The 18,759-nt window shown below is 37.6% G+C and overlaps 1 protein-coding gene across 7 annotated transcripts in view; it reads right to left on the bottom strand.

Annotated features, from left to right (window-relative positions):
- The window catches only part of pknox2 (pbx/knotted 1 homeobox 2), an 85,322-nt gene that overhangs the window by 15,315 nt on the left and 51,248 nt on the right, over positions 1–18,759 (bottom strand). For all 7 annotated transcript variants that reach the window (XM_059544852.1, XM_059544855.1, XM_059544857.1 and 4 more), the window contains 2 exons: positions 7,208–7,316; positions 5,567–5,703 (listed from right to left, as the gene is read on the bottom strand). In XM_059544852.1, the coding sequence (XP_059400835.1) occupies positions 5,567–5,703; positions 7,208–7,294 (224 nt within the window). In that variant the 5' untranslated portion in view covers positions 7,295–7,316. The remainder of the gene's footprint in view (positions 1–5,566; positions 5,704–7,207; positions 7,317–18,759) is intronic.

Here is an 18,759-nt window from a genome sequence, read left to right on the forward strand (position 1 = left end):
TTAAATAAGTGCTTTAGTCATGCCTATTATGTTTTAAGACAACTTTGGCTTTAATTTTAACAATAATCACTTTTAATCGTTAGTTAGCGTTAACTTAACCTGTTAACTGTCACTCACATTTTTGAACATAGACTTCCAAACCTAAATTTTAATAATTCATGACTGAAAACATTTTGTAACATGATATTGATGTACAATTTTCATTGTAATGCAATGTTTGAATTTAAAATGGTTTTCAAATGATGCATTTTGAGAGTTTATGTTTTCAAGTAATATATAATTTCTGATGATTTCTAAAGTGTGATAGAGGAAAAAGGCAACAAAGAATCCTTTTATTTTTTTTTTATTTTTTTTTTTACAAAGGTCAGAACTCCTGTTATGATGTTGGTTTTTGAGGTGCACTCTTGGCATAAATTATTCTATTACTTTTCCTACATAATTTTTGACAAAAAAGATTGGTAAAATATCTATTTAGGAGTTTTTGACCTTTCCAACAATATATAGTTTGTCATGATTAGATTAGGATTTAACTGTCATATAGTGAAGTAAACGTAGGTGTCCCACAGAGGGGACAGGTGACAGTTAACAGAAAGTTATATTTGACATTCAACAGTAAAGTAAAAGTTCTAGACAACACACGTTAACATTAGTAACTGGCTATGCTTGTTTAAGTTAAGGCTAAGCGATTATAAAAGTTATATTATTGGTCAAAATTAAAGCCAATTAAAGTAGCCTTGAAACACATAGAGGCATGAGTACAGCACTTATTAACTTACAATCTTTTTTTTGTTCAAAGCGCTATATAAATAAAGGTGACTTGACTTATTTAATTTCATATTAATAAGACAGTCTCGTGGGGTGCTGGTGTTATCAGCAGCAGAGATGTTACTGCATTTGATAGCACTGGCTCACCTGTTACTAGCAGCTCCTGCTAACATCATAGACACTGTAACATTTAGGATAGCCATGTGCCTTTGACTGAGATCATGCCCATTATACTTTTGCATTACTAAAGCAGATGCACAGATTTGACTGTAGAGTATGCTTAGTAGTCTTTCTGATTTTAAAGATTTGAGCCACATTTTTTTTTAACGCTGCAGTCAATTAATAACAGATTTTTGGTTGAAAAAACCCTTAAACTATTTCTAACCTATTACTTAAATATTTTACATTTACCACTTGTTTTTAAACTTATTCTAACATGCATATTTCCTGGTCTTTAGGTAACCAAGCGCTTTTGTTACCTGGGGTCTTCAAACTTCACATACAGGTAAGAAAAACTTCAGAATAGATACAGTTACAGCTATAATTATTCCCAAGTAAGTAAAACATAGGTAAAATTGCAAACAATAGAGTGGGCTCCATACAATTAAATATCTGAAGGTTTTATGTACCAGCCCCCTATAGAAGGCAGATATGATCACCTTTCTGTCTCCTTCTCCTACTACTGTACTAATAGAAGCTTGATTCATACTGATGAATACAGCCTACTTGAACAGCTAAATCTCAATTTTGTGAGATGCTGGTGATAGTGTGAGATCTGTACAGTAAAGTGGTAGTGGTGTATGTCTAGGAGGACCTTTTACAGCAATTGAATGTTTGAAATACAGAGTATCTCTGCTTTGTGCTACTGTCATCAGGCAGTGAAATTTGATCAGATTTTACTTGTTGACAGGATCCGTCTGCCTATGTGTAGAAAAGGAGAGAAGTGGTACTGAGATGCCTGATTGAGTACATGAGGGAGAGAAAAGAAGACCTCATCAGTGTCCACCACGTATGTATTGGGCTTAAAGCTACTTGTCTAATTTCTGTCTGTATGTTATTACTATTGTGATGATATGGGGTAATTACGTTTGCTCTTGAAAGATATTTAAAACAGTAATGTGATGGCCTATAAGGTACAGGCAGGAACACTTGCATTGTTTTATTGTAATGTATCCTTTGAACCAGAAAAGACAACACTCATGCTACAGTAGATCATGATAGCATTGTCATGGTAGACTTCACTCTGGTCACATGCTCTAGTCAAAGTATCCGTCTAGTATCCATCACCTTAAGCAACAAAAGTGGACTTTGTGTGTTATCTGTCTTCTACCTGTCTGCTATATTCATCACCTGTTTGTCTGACCAAACTCTTAAATTTTTTATTTTGTTTGTTTCCCCAATAGAGTCATGATGAAACAGAGGTGAATGCTGAGCTTGGCAGTTCCCCACTGAAAATATACACGTGCCATCAGCCAAACACGATTGGGATTATCATACAGTAGAAGGACAGCCTGTGGTCAGAGGTTTGCCAAACCTGTCGAAAGCATGCTGCCTCCTGTTTGGACTTGTCTATGACCTCAAATATCCCTCAAAACTGGTGTATACTTCTGAGATATATCAGAGGCTCTTTGTGGGATTGGACCCCATGCATCCTATTGTGTATGTTTTGACATTGAATAAATGTTATTGTCTTTAATCTGTCTTCCCATCTTTTTCTTCTTCAATTGAATTTGTAATTGTTATTGACAAAGTCTGTTTATCTAAAGTGAATCACTGTACTGCTAAGAATATAAAAATTTAGATTTACTTTCTGAGGTTATAGCCAGGATTCAATTAAAATGTTTATTCACATTTGATTAGGTTAAATTTACTATGGAAATAAAGTTCATAAAACCTAATTAAAATGAGTACAGTTTACTTGTAGCAACACAAATACGTTACAGGTACCAAGAAAATTAGGTTTATCTAACTAATACTAGCACTTATTAGTTAACTCAACTTGTTTTTGTTGTGTTTGAATAAAGTAATGTTACAGAGTTTATTATACTTGAAAAAGGCTGCAAGTTTACTCAACTTAAAACATCCAATGCAGCCACGTGCCTCACTTTTTATAAGTTAGATCTAGGTATTACTTTTTACAGTGTAAATACCCACAGTAGTTTCGGAGGCGAGATATCATGTTTCTTTTTTCTCAACATAAATTCAGAGCAATCATACTGTTAAAAAATACACACTCTTATGAAAAATATCGGACGGGGAAGAAATTATAATGTTCCGCAAAGTTACATATATATATATATATATATATATATATATATTTAATTTATATATATAAAGTGGAAAACAGTACTATTGTGAAGTAAAAAAAAAAAAAAAGTAAAAAAAAAACCTTTGCTTTTATTTTAAATAAATGCTGTTTTGTTTTGTTTTGTTTTTTTACTGTCTTTTCTGATCAATTTAATTAATTTAATAAAAGTTAATAATTTTATTTAAAAAAAATAAAAAACTGACACCAAAGTTTTGAATGAAAGGAATAGAATCAATGAATGGAAACAAACTCATAACTTTGATGTAGAAGCGCCATACTCTATCAGACTGAAATGCCATCAAAGTCAGCTTCATGCTCTCCATTTATTTAGATAAATAATGAATATATAAACTGTTTTTTTTCTTGTTCTCACAATAGATTTAACATGTATGCATGGATGCTTGGCTAATATAACATTGACTTGGCAATTATGAGAAATAATAATGCCTAGATTTGCATATATTATGAAACAACTTAATAAATACAAAGTAGCAGAATTTATATTTACTAAACAATACATTTCTTCTTCATACACAATATACTTAAATTGTCTACTAAATTGTATTATTGGATATATGAACTTAAACTGCATTAGACACTTGACAGTACAAGATGTCAGGTCTAATACAAATCTCTTTGGTTTCTACCTCACCAGTGCACTTTCATTGTGCCGGTGTGTGTTTGGATGAGAATCAGAACAAGTTGAATATTTAGAGCACTTAAGATGTGTCATGTAGGATAAAACCAGAAAGCTGTGTGTCTGTGAGAGAGAGAGAAGAGGTGGTGAGATATATAAGTGAGAAGCTGAGTCTGTGCTTGAGTATATGTGACTAGGAACGATGGGGAAGTAGGAGCAAACACTGTGTGTGTGTGTGTGTGTGTATACGTAGTGTGAATGTAGGCTGAGTCTAGGCTTTTTTTCACACCGCCCGCAGGCCGCCTCCGGCTGGCTGCTCACATCAAAGGCAGACTTCTCTCTCTGAGGAGCTAGGAGACTGAGCCCGAGGCCTGCCCAGGTCTTCACAGACCTGCCTCAGGGGTTAGCGTGAAACCACGGGCCTCTGCAACGCCGCCGCGAGACAACGCTAATCACAGCCAGCGCTGCAGCCGGTCGAACGAGCCCTTAAGGCAAGACAAGAACTGCCAATGCTATGATATGCATGCAGCCCGCAAACAGCCTGCGCTGTAATCAACCGGGGAGGGGAGGTTTGGGAATGAGGCTTTAAGTATTTAAAGTGTCAGTGTGCCATGTTTTATTTATTTCATGAATAAACGAGGAAAATATGACTTATGCAGGCATGTTGCTATCCAAATCAAGCCTCTAGTCTGTATGCTTGTATTTAGATCAATATGTTATGAGGGTTTCAAATAACTATGAAACTGCATTATTTATATCTGATGGAACAATGGTGTACAGGTACCTATATAATATTCACTGGGGGGAAAAAATAACTAAAATAAAGGAACACAAAACTTTCATACTTTGGCATACATAAACACTACAGTTACAAAAGTTTGGAGTCAGTACAATTTTCCATTTATTTCTGAAAGAAAGAAAGAAAGAAAGAAAGATGATGTTTTTAAACTTTCCGTTCATTAATGGAACCTTTAAAAAATGTATCATGATTTCCACAAAAATAGTAGGCAGCAAAACATTTTTTTTAACATTATTAATAAGAAATGTTTCTTGAGCACCAAATCGGCATATTAGAATGATTTCTGGAGGATCATGTGACTGATGACTGTTGTAACGACAGAAATAAATAATATTTAAAAATATATTCAAACAGAAAACACAGAAAACAGCTATTATAAATTGTAATCACAATTATTACAACTATTACAATTTATGTGTGTGTGTCTGTGTGTATGTATATATGTGTAACGCATTAAAACTTCATAATCATCGGGAAGGAGGAGGCGGGAACTGGCAGACAATCAAAATGACTTTAATCAAAATAAACACAAAACAGTGCGGCAACCCCTTGTGGACGACTGCCACGCACAAACATAATCCAATAATTAAAATAAATCCAGGCCTGGTCCTCTTTTGTCCATCACTGTTGTCGCTCCTGTTTTATTTCCTTCCATCTCCTTCGTGGGACTCGAGACCGGTGGGTCGAGCAGCTGTCGCTCATTTCCAATCACTCCACCGGCCTCGCCCCGTTCCCACGGCTCTCGGCCCCACCCCACTCGCCACAATATATATATATATATATATATATATATATATACTGTTTTACTGTATTTTTGTAGTCTTACTGATCCTAAACTTGAATGGTAATGCTTGTTTGTTTATAATTCTTCAGTAAGCAAACACCTAGCACTGCCCTAGTGACCAACCAGAACACCTTAGCAACCACACAGCTACCTTGCATCATGTTTTGTATTTGTCATTACAGAAGCTCCCATTTTCTTTAGAGAACATACAAATCTATATTTACTTATAAATGATGTCCTTAATAAGAGGCTGCATTACTGCATAATACTCACCTGTAAACGGCTCGTTTATCTGACTCCAGCTGGGCTTGGGGGTCAAGGGTCACGCTGACCTGTGTGGCCCCGGCTGCTGAGGCTGCAGAGAGGTGGACATGCTGGGCCTTTGAGTTTTGCTGCGTAGTGCCTGTCATCTGAAGAAATACAGAAAACAAAATAACTGCAGATGTGCAGATTATCTTTTTTAAAAAATCTAATTCATTAAGTTTCATTCTCGAGATTTATGGAATTATATTTTAAAGTGCCCCTATTATGTCATTTTGAATATTGCCTTTTATGAAATGCGTAATGTAGCTGTATGGGAATGTAAAGTTGCAAAGCTGATAGTTCGAGAAGACGCTGTGTCCTATGCTTTGAAAATACATTTGTTTTATTTTCAATTCAGTACAACCTCATTCTTTTTGTGTGTTACTGTCCTTTTACTGACGACTGAGAAATGCATGTAAACTTATTGTAGGAGACACCCAAAACAATATTAGGAACCTTAAAAATGGTATGAAAGGGGCACTTTAAATGTAAAATAATTCCATAAAAGATAAGCTAAATAGCATGTCTGGAGAATGTGCAACCCATTCTGCTTTTATCCCTCTGTGCTGGTGAGCCAAAGATGCTGTTCAAGATCATCTCGCTTAGGTGCATTATTGGTGGCTCACAGCCAGCCACTGTTGTCTCATCAAATTTAGTTTATAAACGCCTCACTTTTGTGTTTTTCTTATGGGTTACAGTACTTTTTTCACTAAAAGAACAGAAAAGTCTGATGGTTAGTTATCTTTTCGGCAAAGGAGGGAAAACAGCACACGTCCAGATAAAGTTCTGGAAAAACTTGAGGGAAAAGCTAGCAAGGAAACATGTTTTTTTTCCCCCACAGCATTCATATTCAAGAAGGCACTTCCAATGTCTCTGCATTCTCTCGGTTTGTCTTGACAATGCAAGACAATGTAACATATGGTCTCATTAAACTCCAGAATCTAAATTGAGACACTTGACCCCTAATACTTTACGCAGGTCACCTTCTGCAGGAAAATGTTCCACCTAGTCATCAAATAAAACTCCGGCAGTCGAAGTGGGCAGAGGTCTTGCCCTTTAGCAATTGAAACATTGACAAGATGAACAAATACCCTGTTTAGGATGCATTAGTGGGAGAGAGAGTACAATTTATTTGTTGTCTACTCTTCCCCATCTCTCCTGCACCGTTTTTCTCTCTTGTGATGCAGCTTTGAATGCAAGCCTTCTCCTGTCTCCCTCCCCAGGAAAAAAAAATGATTTATGTAAGGGAGGAAGCTAGAAGTCTTAATCCCAGCCTCAAAAAGAAAATAAATGAGCTCCTTCACACTTAACTAGCTCTCATTTGCATGTCTCCACCAGCGCGCTGCTCTCTTCTCCACAGCCACTAATCCTCAGGGCGGAGGGATACAGCAGCCGGACAGGGAGAGGGGGCTCTGGGACAAAAAGCTGCTCTGTGTCCCTCTGATTAACTCGGGACAAGCACAATGAAGATATTGCACAGAACTAAATATGTGCCTTTCTCACTTTCACAATTTGAGACAAAACCACAGTTAACTGTAATAACCCTTCTGAGTTTATTAGCTTTATTACAACAATAATATATATATATAATCAATAAAAAAGAAAAAAAACCTGTTGGCTCTCCTGGTACGATGGTGGAGGGACACTCTGTGTGGCCATCATGGTCAATGCTGGTGCTGGGGACACATGTTGCATCATGGGATAGCTTCACATGGAGATCCTGAAGGAAACACAACAGTAGCATACAAAATTATGTACAGTGCTGTTTTATGTCCAAATTCATATCTACTGGCATACTTACCAGAAGGCAAAATAATTGTGCTTTTTAACTTGTATAACAAATTGCATAATATTTCATATATCATTGTAGCTTTCCTCGGTTCCATGACATACAATGGTCATACGTAAAATCAAATTAAAAATAAAATAAAATAATTTTGAGGCCAGGGATTTCTGCATACAAAGACTGCATACAAATTTGTAATTGAAGCCCTATAGACTACAAATCTTAATGTAATTTTTAAAAAATATAAAATACCCAGATTTAATGCAATTCTGTACAGACATTACATATTTTTTATTTACAGTATTACAATATTATATTATATGAATAATGCCACTAAATCCAATACATTAGTAACAACTTCTAACAAAACAATATAACGCATTGCCGTCAACCCAATAAAAATTGTTAGCAGTAGATCTGTCCAGAAAACCAAATAAGGACCTTGAGGTGCAGGTACATGATGAGTTAGTGTTTTCTAAGGTAAACATGACAACCCCAGCAGGCCAATCAGGGGCTCATTAGCTCTGTTGTCAGAAGAGTAATAGACACTGGGCAAGGGAAAGGTGGACTCCAGGGAGGGTGTACTGTGGGAAACCCAGACTACAGATAATTGGCCCCATGTTACTGCACATGGACCCCTGAACCCCATTTCTAAGTTATGTTATAAATACAAATGTTCTACTCGTTGCTCACATTTTGAAATGTCATAAAATCTTATACTTGAGTTGCACTTTTGTTTCAAATAAAAGTTTAAAGCTTAAATAAATGCAACACTAACTTTCTTATTTCCTTTCACGTTATTATTATCTTACCAAGTCTATTACCATAAACATATTTAAATGTTGGATAATGTTCGGTGCCTTATTGATTTTCCCATCTAAATGCATTCAAAATGAAAATTTAGTTCCATCCAAACAGAAGATGATAGCCGTAAGCATATTAAACTATATTCAGTGTTAAACCAGTCTTTAGTTCAATTTTTGTTACAGAACCTCATGAAATCACACCCAAATCATTAAAATAATCATTTCAGACAGTTTGACCCCCCCAAAACATGGTCATCAGTCCAGCATTGAGCTTCAGGCTTTTAGTAGCTGCCCACAGATGCAAGAAGCAGAAGCTAACAATCACAAAGAATACTAAAAATACATAAGCAATCATATATAATTACTCTGAAAGAACAGTGCAATTACATCTGCCGACCTCTGCTCCATTCGGTAATTACACAAGACATAAATCATTCATTTAAAATGTGACCTATAAAGTTCTTTCTGTGCTTTAGTAGTAGTAATTTTCTCTCTTGAGAACAGCTTGTTAGCTCTGTCTATAGCTTAACAGCTTGAAATCTTAAAAACACAGAATTGTGTTTATAAATAGGTGTGCATGCATATTTTTCAATTGTTTGTATCAAAGTTTGCTGCAATAATTCTGTGGACTGCAGAACAAGAGGATTGTGGAAAAACAAGGAGACACAGAGCAGAATTCAGTACAGAAGCCAAGTTAGACGATGGACAGGATGTAACCTTCCTCAGACAGCAGACAAGACAACAGTTTGAACGGGAAAACAGGAAAGATAATTTTTTTCCCTTGCCGCTCATCTTAAGGTTGGCAGGACTGTGTGGAAAATGATCAAAGAGGACAAGACAGACCAAGTAGCTATTTTAAGGAGATCACACACACACACACGGTTTTGGGTTATCATGATGATCATAAACACCATCAGCACCTCTGCGCTCAGACCATTTCATGTTGGACTTCGTGGAAACGTGAGGAATTTTCCAAGCACAAATTAGATTCTGGCTTGGTGTTGCATATTTTATGAAGCTTGTCCAAATCATACAAATTGAGAATGTTGTGTGTGTGATTTGTATACTGATTACACACAACGCCTGTGTTCTCATTCCAAGTGCTATCAGCCGAAAGGCATCTTCGCTGTTATCTCGCCTCATTTTAATTGCAAATTTTGTGAGCACGTTGGTAATTAAATGGAAAATTGCACATTAATTGATGAGACTAAAGATAAAGCAATTCCAATTATTGCATGGTATTTTAAGGGGGCCTCTCAAGTCTCGGTCTCTGGAGTGGCGTGGTACCCACAACAGCATCATAATAATAATGCATACACACCGTGTACACTGGGTAACAGCTCTATCCACAAACTGGTGTTTACAGACATGGACACACACACACACACACACATACTTTATAATGAGCAAAGCCTCCGAAGTCTCGGCGGTGAAAGGAGTGCACTGATTAAGCCTTCCGGCTTGCTCTTTTAAAACACATCATCACATCTTCTGACTTACCATACCAAGTATTGATTTCAAAGCATTGGTCGATGCAAACACATCAATCTGTTCATTGATATAATGTCTGAAATTCTTCCTCTGTCATGCAGTCGATGGCCTAAACAGCTGTATATACATCGCAACATGCATTTTAAGCCTTGTATAGAGTATATTAAAGCAATAAGAAAGGAAAAAAAATGTTTTTTAATGTTTTTGAAATTAGTCTCGTATGCTCACTCAGGCTGCATTTATTTGATCAAAAATAAAAAATACAAATAAAAAAATAAAAAACAATACAGTTAAATTGTGAAAAATTAAACCATTTAAAATGGACGTTTTCTCATTTAAAGTATAAAAAATGTATTTTAAATGTAAATGTATTTTAAAATGTGTAACTTCAGTCTTCATTGGCACATGATCCTTCAAGAATCATTCTAGTACTCAAGTGCTCAAGGAACATTTTAGTGGATTTTTCAGCATTCTTTGATTAATAGAATGTTCAAAGGAACAGCATTTGTCTGAAATAGAATGTTTTGTAACAATAGAAATGTCTTTAATTTTATTTTGATCAATTTAATGCACAAGTCATTTTAATTTTAATTTTATTTTTTTTAATGTACTGACCACACACATTTGAACACATATGTTTATGCTGTATATTTTTGCATGTAGTTGCATTAAAAGCTGAATAACCTAAATCTACATTATAATTCCTTTGGGTATAAGCACATATCATAAAAAAAAAAAATTCCCATTAAATAATACATTAAAGTTTATTACAGCTTAGACAGTATCGCAGTGGTACCAAATATGAAGAGAACATAGTATGAATCACTTTAAATGTATAGATTTAAATCACAGAATTCATTGGTATTCCAAACTAAAATCTATTTAAAATTTTCAAATGCATCAATAAAAAGATTTTTACAATTTTCTTTTAAAAGTACAACATTCTTCATAAAGCAGAAATTAAATAGAACAAACTTAAATCAGCAATATAACATATCAGTAATAGAACAAAACCAAAGAGTAAATAGTATGAAGTTATTACAGTGTTTTATGAGAAACTGTAATTGATGGAATTGTAAGTGAGACATAACCTCATGGCTTGAGCTCATAATTACAGTTGGCAGGGAAAGCATTTTAAAGGTTGGGGAAATGGAGAGTAAAGTGGGATATATTGAACATGTCTAGTGTGTGTCTGGGAAAAAGGAAGAGTTCGAATGTTAGCCCTCTTCCCATCAATACTGCTCCGCCAGACCCTCACCCACAATAGTTTGACTGCTTGACCACAATCGGTTATTAACACCTGACGGAAAGCTGCTACTGATGAGGCTCATAGAACATTGTCAGAAACGTTGTTTAGTAATGACAAAGCCTGCATGCTAATTTGGAAACTGACAGTATATAGTGATGATGATGAAGACATTACAGCAGTATTGAGACACAATAAAATCATTTTGTTATAAACTCTTTGTCTTATCATGTAAGTGTTAGGATTTAGTTAAGACTTAAACGTTATAGTATGTATAAAATAACAATGTTAAGATTAATAAATAATTATTACTAAACTTCACGGTTTAAGTTTATAATTTTAGAACTGCAGCTTTATCTGTGCATTCACAATTTTGACATGGCATTTACCAAACATCTGCACCACTCTTGCTATCAGCCATAAACAATATAGAGAATGGCCATGTATTGAATCTCTCAGTCCAAGACACGCATCCTTGTGCACAATGGTGCAGGATCAAAGATGTGTGTGCGGACTATGACTTCCTGTTAGTTAGAAACATCCTTTGTGGACAGACTGTGGAGGGCTCCGCGTGCGAGCCGGTGCTGAAAAAGAACAGCAGGTTTATTCCCCGTTAAGCAGAAACAGGTGAGCTACGAAGTACAGGAGGAAGTGGTTTGTGGTTTATAGACCCCATTCATTATCATCCACATAGTCTCCCTCTGCGTCTCACAGCTAGCCCTCACATCTGGGAAGAGGGTGTTTTATATATCTGTTTACCAGGCAAGCTGGCAGTTTGAAGAAACAACAGACCTTCACTTTCTTTTGAGACACTTCCAACGTGGCACACGGCTGGACATTGTTTCGAAAACTGAAAACAACTACATAATTCGTTTTATTTATAGGTGAAGTGTGTTTCTGTGTCACAAATGTCACTAAATATATATATATATATATATATATATATATATATATATATATATATATACATATATAGGGCCGAAGTATACTTCTGCAAGTTTTTTGTCTTGTGATGAAACAAAATCTATATTTCATCAGTTCATATTCAAATTCATTTTTTTTTTCTATATTATATTTTGAATTGCAATTTATGAAAATTTTCAGCAGCCATTACTCCAGTTTTCAGTGTCACGTGATCCTTCTAATATTCTGAATTGGTGCTCAATAAATATTAGTTATTATCAATGTTGAGAACAGTTGTGCTGCTTATTATTTTTTACATTTTTCAAGATTTTTTGATGAATATCTGATGAATAGAAAGTTCAAACGAACTTAATTTATTCTTGCTGAATAAAAGTGTTATTTATTTATATACAATTTTTTTTTTTTTTTTTGTATCTTGCCGAGCCCAAACTTAACCGGTAATGTAACTTAGTTACTATGACTATGTGAAACCATGTGAAACAACAATAATAATTTTTCTTGATTTCATTCATTTCTTTTCCTATCATATTTTCAATAACAGTATATTTGAATTAAAATCACTTGTTTACTGCCATGATGCACATTGTTCAGAACATTTTTGTCAGTAATTTTGATGATCAAAGAGAGAGCCCCGCCCCAAACTCACATCATTGCCTGAGTTAATGTTGCTGTTGCTGGGCAGGACAGGCTTAAACAAACAATGCTTTGAAAATACTAGTGATTATACTCCTCACGGGAATCAACCCTTACAAGTTGTCTCTGTATATTAGGCTGGGAGAAAAAGCATTTAACCATCAAAAAAAAAAAAAGACACACTTGGCAACTGCAAAATGAATGATTAATATGAATCAACAATGAAAGACTTCATGGCAAACTCCAGCACTATCCTCTGTGCCTAAACCTGAGCTTGTACCGCTGCATCTGATTGTGATTGTCCTGGCTCCATTTCTATGTATTCTATGCGGAAGTTTGTCAGCCACAGATGGTGCAGGGAATGCAATAAATAATTTTAAACACTGTGTATGCGTCACAAATGCCCAAATATCATGAATCTTAATGTCCTGAGTCAGGGCTTCTCCTAAGTAAATACATAAAACCGACCGCCCTGAATACATTTGCTACATTAGAGGTCCTTCCGTGGGCAGATTTGCAATGCGTTACGAACGTGTCCCGATGTGAGCTGGGAGAGGAAAAGGATGGAGTTGTGGGGTTTGATTAATGAAGAATGGAAAAGGGCAGTATGTCTAAACATTTAGACGTCTCAGCTGTGTGTCTCTCAACTACGTTCAAATTACAGCTTTCCATTTGGTTTAAAGAGTTCACACAAAAAATTTAAATCGTGTCATTATTTACAAACCTTGACTGAAAAACACAAAAGAAGATATTCTGAAAAAATGTTTTTTGTTTCCATACAATGCTCGTTTGGACCCCACTGATTTTCATTGTGGGGGAAAAAATGTACAGAAAAAATACAGAAAAAGTAAGTCTCTTCAGTTTTCCCTCTCTGCTGTCTTTAATGAAATGGAAGGTCAAATTGAGCACATTGTCTTATGGGATACAGTATTCCACACAGTATGCACCATTCATTCAATCTATCTGCAATTTCTCTTGCCTTTGTATTTATGCTAATGATTGTTTGGATATGGTAGATCTAGAAATAATTCCAAAGTGTCCTGCTTTTTAAAATTAGATTAAAGTCTTCGCTGAAATGGGTGTTGCAGAAACTTACTGTGTGGTGAAATTCTGTTATTCCCAGAGGCCTGATGGTTCGCATGCAAATGACCTCATTAGCATAGCTAAAAGCTTTTATTATAATTAGCATTTTCTCAATAGACTCCGCAAGTATGGAAAGCATGGATCCTAAAAGATTTGCATGTTCACAATTGCACGATTTCTGAAAACACAGATATGACTTTTGTATAATTTTGAGACTTCAGAAAAACAATATGATGGAAACCTGCATTAACCTAAAATCAGTCTAAAACTGGTCATACTGTATGGAAATGCAAAGGATATCCTTTGGCTTATTTTCAATAAACTTCCTGGTAAGCGGCTGAGATAAAGGAAAGGTGTGCACGTACAACACGTAGACTTGTTCGACTGTATGACAAGCTAAGAGGGCAAAAAGCTAATAGCTCTCTTTTGAACAGAATTCAGTGCTGCTCTGCCCCATCCATTAAATGAAATATATTGGTAATCTTTAGAAAATGTACCAAATGCTTCATTTAAAGTGCCCTTATAGTATTCTAACTTTTATGCACTTGTGTTAGTGTGTGAACGGTGTGTATCCTTCTGTCAAGTGCAATCGCATCTTGATGTCATTAGTGCACACAAGAGCGAGCAGCCCTTCCTGCTAATGACATGCCATGGTTGCATTTTCTCACTGCAGTGATAAAAATCGGAAAATATCGAAAGCTGGATTTCCTCCGAAATTGGAACTCCTGGGCTCATAGAAAAGGAAGGTAATCTTCAAGAGCTTGCTGTCAAATCAGTTTGGTCGCTCTCATGTTGAGCAGAGATACGGGTAAGGGGACAGTGTGTGATATCTTGTTTTCCCAATCTGCACGGCTGTTCAAATGGATAACTTCTAATCTTAGCACGAGGTTGCTTGGTGAGACTTTGGGTAAATGCAGCAAAAAACCAGAGAACCCGTCTGTGATAAATGTGTCGTCGGATCAGAAAGCAGTTTGTGCTAATACATCAGTCTTTTCAGCAGACGCTTGTTGAGTGATTCTTTGACCGATGGAAACTGTGGCCACTTACACTGGTTTTAACCCACTTAGCACAGCATCCATCAATTTCCAATTCAGCTGCTGTTAATGGAATAGAGCGACAGGACTTAGAAACACGCCTGTTTTAAAGGAAGCCATCAAGCATAAGAGGAAACTTTGAAATCTGCTGGGCAATTGCAATTTTTACTCACAAGCTCTGAACTAACTAAATATATATATATATATATATATATATATTTGAAGTATATAATAGGGGTTGCACAGACTAATCGACTAGTCGACTTCAATGCTCTGCCATGATGCTTTAAGCTTGACTTCGACTACTCGCCAGTCCTATAGAGGGCGCAACAGGATAATAAATCTTTGAAGGACTTCCACATTTACACACCGTTTCCGAACAGTTAAAATGACAAATAAATGTATACCCCGAAAGGTCCACAAGACATGTGTGATCATATTACTGGATGCTCGAAATTGAACAGGCGAACACACATTCTAAACAGCTTATTGTACAGGTAAGTTAATTGCTGTCCTAATCTAATGCTCTGCTGCACTGTAACACACACACATAAGCTTTGTCTCATTTAGAAGGCTACGTCCTTTCGGAACCCCGCATTTGAAGGCTGCATACATCATAGTTGAAGTCTAATTTAAGAAAGTAACCGTTAAATTGCAAATAAAAAAATAAATTATAGTATTTTAAACCTCACAAGGAATAATAGTCAATTTTATTATGGTTACTTTTCTTAAATAAGACATCCTCTATTATGTATACAGCCTTCAAATGCATATGCATATGCCTTCCGGAGAATACAAGAGAATACAGACAGTAGCTCGTACATCATGTGCAGATCGCTCGCTCACAGAATCATTCAGCGCAGAAATGTACTGTCAACGCTCTTCTGTGATTTCTACATAAAATAGCTTAGAAACTGAAAAGTTCAAGCATATATTTGTTGATAACTAAATCCCACAGCGTCAGAAATACTAGAGAGATGCTGCCTGTAACTAATTAAATCTTCATAATCTTCGGCAAGGAGGAGGCGGGAACCGGCGGACAAGCAAATGAAACTTTAATAATTAAAATAAAGACAAGACAGCACATCATCCCCTCACGGACGACTGACACGCACAAATAAAAATCAAAACACAAAATAAAGCCCAGGCCTGGTCCTCTCCCATCCTTCACTGGCTCCGGTTTTATATCCCTCCATCTCCTACGTGGGACTCGAGACCGGCGAGTGTCGCAGGTGTCACTCATCTCCAATCACTCCACCGGCCTCGCTCTGTTCCCACGTCCCTCGGCCCCGCCCCACTCGTCATATACCCCCATCGAGACTGCGCTCTACTCTACTCCCCCCCCCCCTCCCTCCCTCCGGGGAGACTGCTCACAGTGACCTGCGGGAACCTGGGGGTAGGACAGACGAGGCGAGAGAAAGGGAGATGGAAGGAGGAGCGACAGAGACGAGAGAGGGGAGAAAAAAAGGCAGGAGTCCCTTGTTCCCTGCTCCCCCGGATTCCTTCACGGAGGCAGCAGGCTCCGGCCCCCTGGCAAACGGCGCCGACTCCTCCGCTCCCTCACAGACGGCAGCCCCCCTCCACATCACGGGAGGCCGGCAGCGAGCTCGCCCGTCCCCGGAAACTCACTCCAGCCCACAACCTCGAGCGTCCATGGCGGCACACTCGCTTGCTCGATGGCACCACTGATTCACCACAGCGGTGAGGGATCTTCAGCAGCGCGTCCCTCCTTCTCCCGGGTTTCGGCACCACTGTAATGAATTAAATCTTCATAATCTTCGGGCAAGAAGGAGGCGGGAACCGGCGGAAAAGCAAATGAAACTTTAATAATCTAAATAAAGACAAAACAGTGCATCAGCCCCTCACGGACGACTGACGTGCACAAATAAAAATCAAAACACAAAATAAAGCCCAGGCCTGGTCCTCTCTCGTCCTTCACTGTCGTCGCTCCGGTTTTATATCCTTCCATCTCCTCCGTGGGACTCGAGACCAGCGAGTGTCGCAGGTGTCGCTCATCTCCAATCACTCCACCGGCCTCGCTCTGTTCCCACGTCCCTCGGCCCCGCCCCACTCGTCACCCTCGTCACAAATGAGAATTTCGCTAATATGATAGCAAAATGTGAAACATTATAGGTGAAATCCCGTATCCACAAACCAATCTGAAGTGAAATTAAACTATATTAAAATCCATTTGAAAGCTTGTAATTTGAAAACAAATCGAATTGGGAAATGCGTTTGACACCCAATCCTAATGATTACAATGTAAGTATTTGCCATCCATGGTTAAAAGACAAAACTAAACAACAATAATAAATAAATAAACAATAGTTTTTAAAAAAGTTTTCACAAAGTAAAACAAGAGTACATTGTGCTCCGGTCTGCTACAGCTCCTGCACGGAGGATAATAAATAAGGTGCAATGCATATGCCATGCTATGGGAGAGACACAGAGCATGAGATAGCCTGGTCAGGAATGTTGCAGTAGGATTAGGGCAAGGATGATCAGCATCCAGAGGAGTCAAGCCCCTTCCAATCCTTCCCTAAAAAAAAAAAAAGAGAAAACCTCAGGAGCATGGTGTGTGCGCTCAAAAAGAGAAACACGGGGGGTTAACGAGAGGGGGGATTATCACACACACTCTCCGACTGCTCTGATTGTCAGCAGATTCCTAATGAAGAGTTTAAGTTTCAGAAGAGCGCTGCAAGGAGACTTGGCGACAGGCACGTACGTTTGGACCAGCCAACAGAGCCCGGCGGGGAGGGTCAAATAACAGTGCACACTGGACACTGATGATGAGACATACAGCTAAACGGTTAGAGTCGTAATCTCTCCGCTCTGGTGAAATTTCACAGGATCTTACCGTACGCAGAGGTTAGTTAGCAGAATGCATGCAATTCATATGAGACATGTAAGTGCAAGGTAGAGACAAGCCACTGAGGTAATGTTAACCCAATAACAAGATGTTTTACTTAGCTAGGGGAGGTTGAAGAGAGTAGGTCAACGGAAGTCATGATAGCTAAAGATTCTGCAGGATCTGTCTGTCTGTCATGCCCTAAATTTTTTTCCCAAAAAAAAAAAGGATCTGGAACACAGTGAAAGGAAGGCGTCCATGGAGTATTTAGAATGCAAAAACGTTCATAAATCCAAAAAATCCATTAAATGTATAATATGATTCTTTAAATTGTTTATGTTCTACACTTTCTGATTTTGACAGGAGCAGAGAATTCCTGAATAGCAGGTTTAACAGAGAAAGAATCACTTTCTGATGACACCAGTGGAGCAAAAATGAGCATGGTGGGATAATGAGTCGATGTTTGCTGCTCTTGGCCCCAGCAGCTGATGTTTGTCTTTGCGTAGTGCCCGGAGCTACGCCGAATGGAAACCTTGGAAACTCCAAACAATCCAATATTAAATTTCCTCTGCAATGCCACAGGGAGCGAGAATCATGTGTGGGGGAAAGGAAGGCAGTGGGGAGATGAGAGGAGTGAGAGAAAGAGAGACAGAGAAAGAGCGAGCAAGACAAAATACACTCATAGAGGGTGAGAAGATGAGTAGTCAGGGGGGTACAGAGAAAATGAAAGAAAGAACCAGAGAGACCAAGAATATTTAAGGATAAAATGACAGGCTATTTTGAACGGAAAGTATCTCTCTGGCCATCCTCAGGTCTGAGCCAAGTTTCGAACCCGCAGGTGCATCAACAACTGTGGCTTCCATCAGATATAGTGTTACCATGAAAGCTTCCATGTGCGCCTCAGGGAGACAGACACATTCCTTGGTGTATCTATAACATTTCAAATAACCCTCAGTCCAATTTCGGACTGTTTATTTTACTAAAATGGTAGCGTTCCTCCACCTAAAGGGGCTATTATCTAAATCAACTGTGCTGGTATGCCATGACTAGAACCACATGGAATCTCTGAAAGAAACTAAACTAAAACAATTCATCAAGTTTGTCTAATCCCTCACGAAGAATTTGACTATGGTTTAAGTTCATAAGAGTACATTATTTCAATTTAGCCAAATTTGACCATATTTAAATATTTTCTCCCATTTACAGCATTCTCTAATGTGGGACTTTTCCTAAAGCAGAACAGGTGTGGTCACATTTACCTGCGCACACTAAAATCCAGTCATTTCAATAGGAATCCATGTGATTAGAAGTT

This window comes from Carassius carassius, chromosome 49, assembly GCF_963082965.1.
Source record: "Carassius carassius chromosome 49, fCarCar2.1, whole genome shotgun sequence".
Taxonomy (NCBI): domain Eukaryota; kingdom Metazoa; phylum Chordata; class Actinopteri; order Cypriniformes; family Cyprinidae; genus Carassius; species Carassius carassius.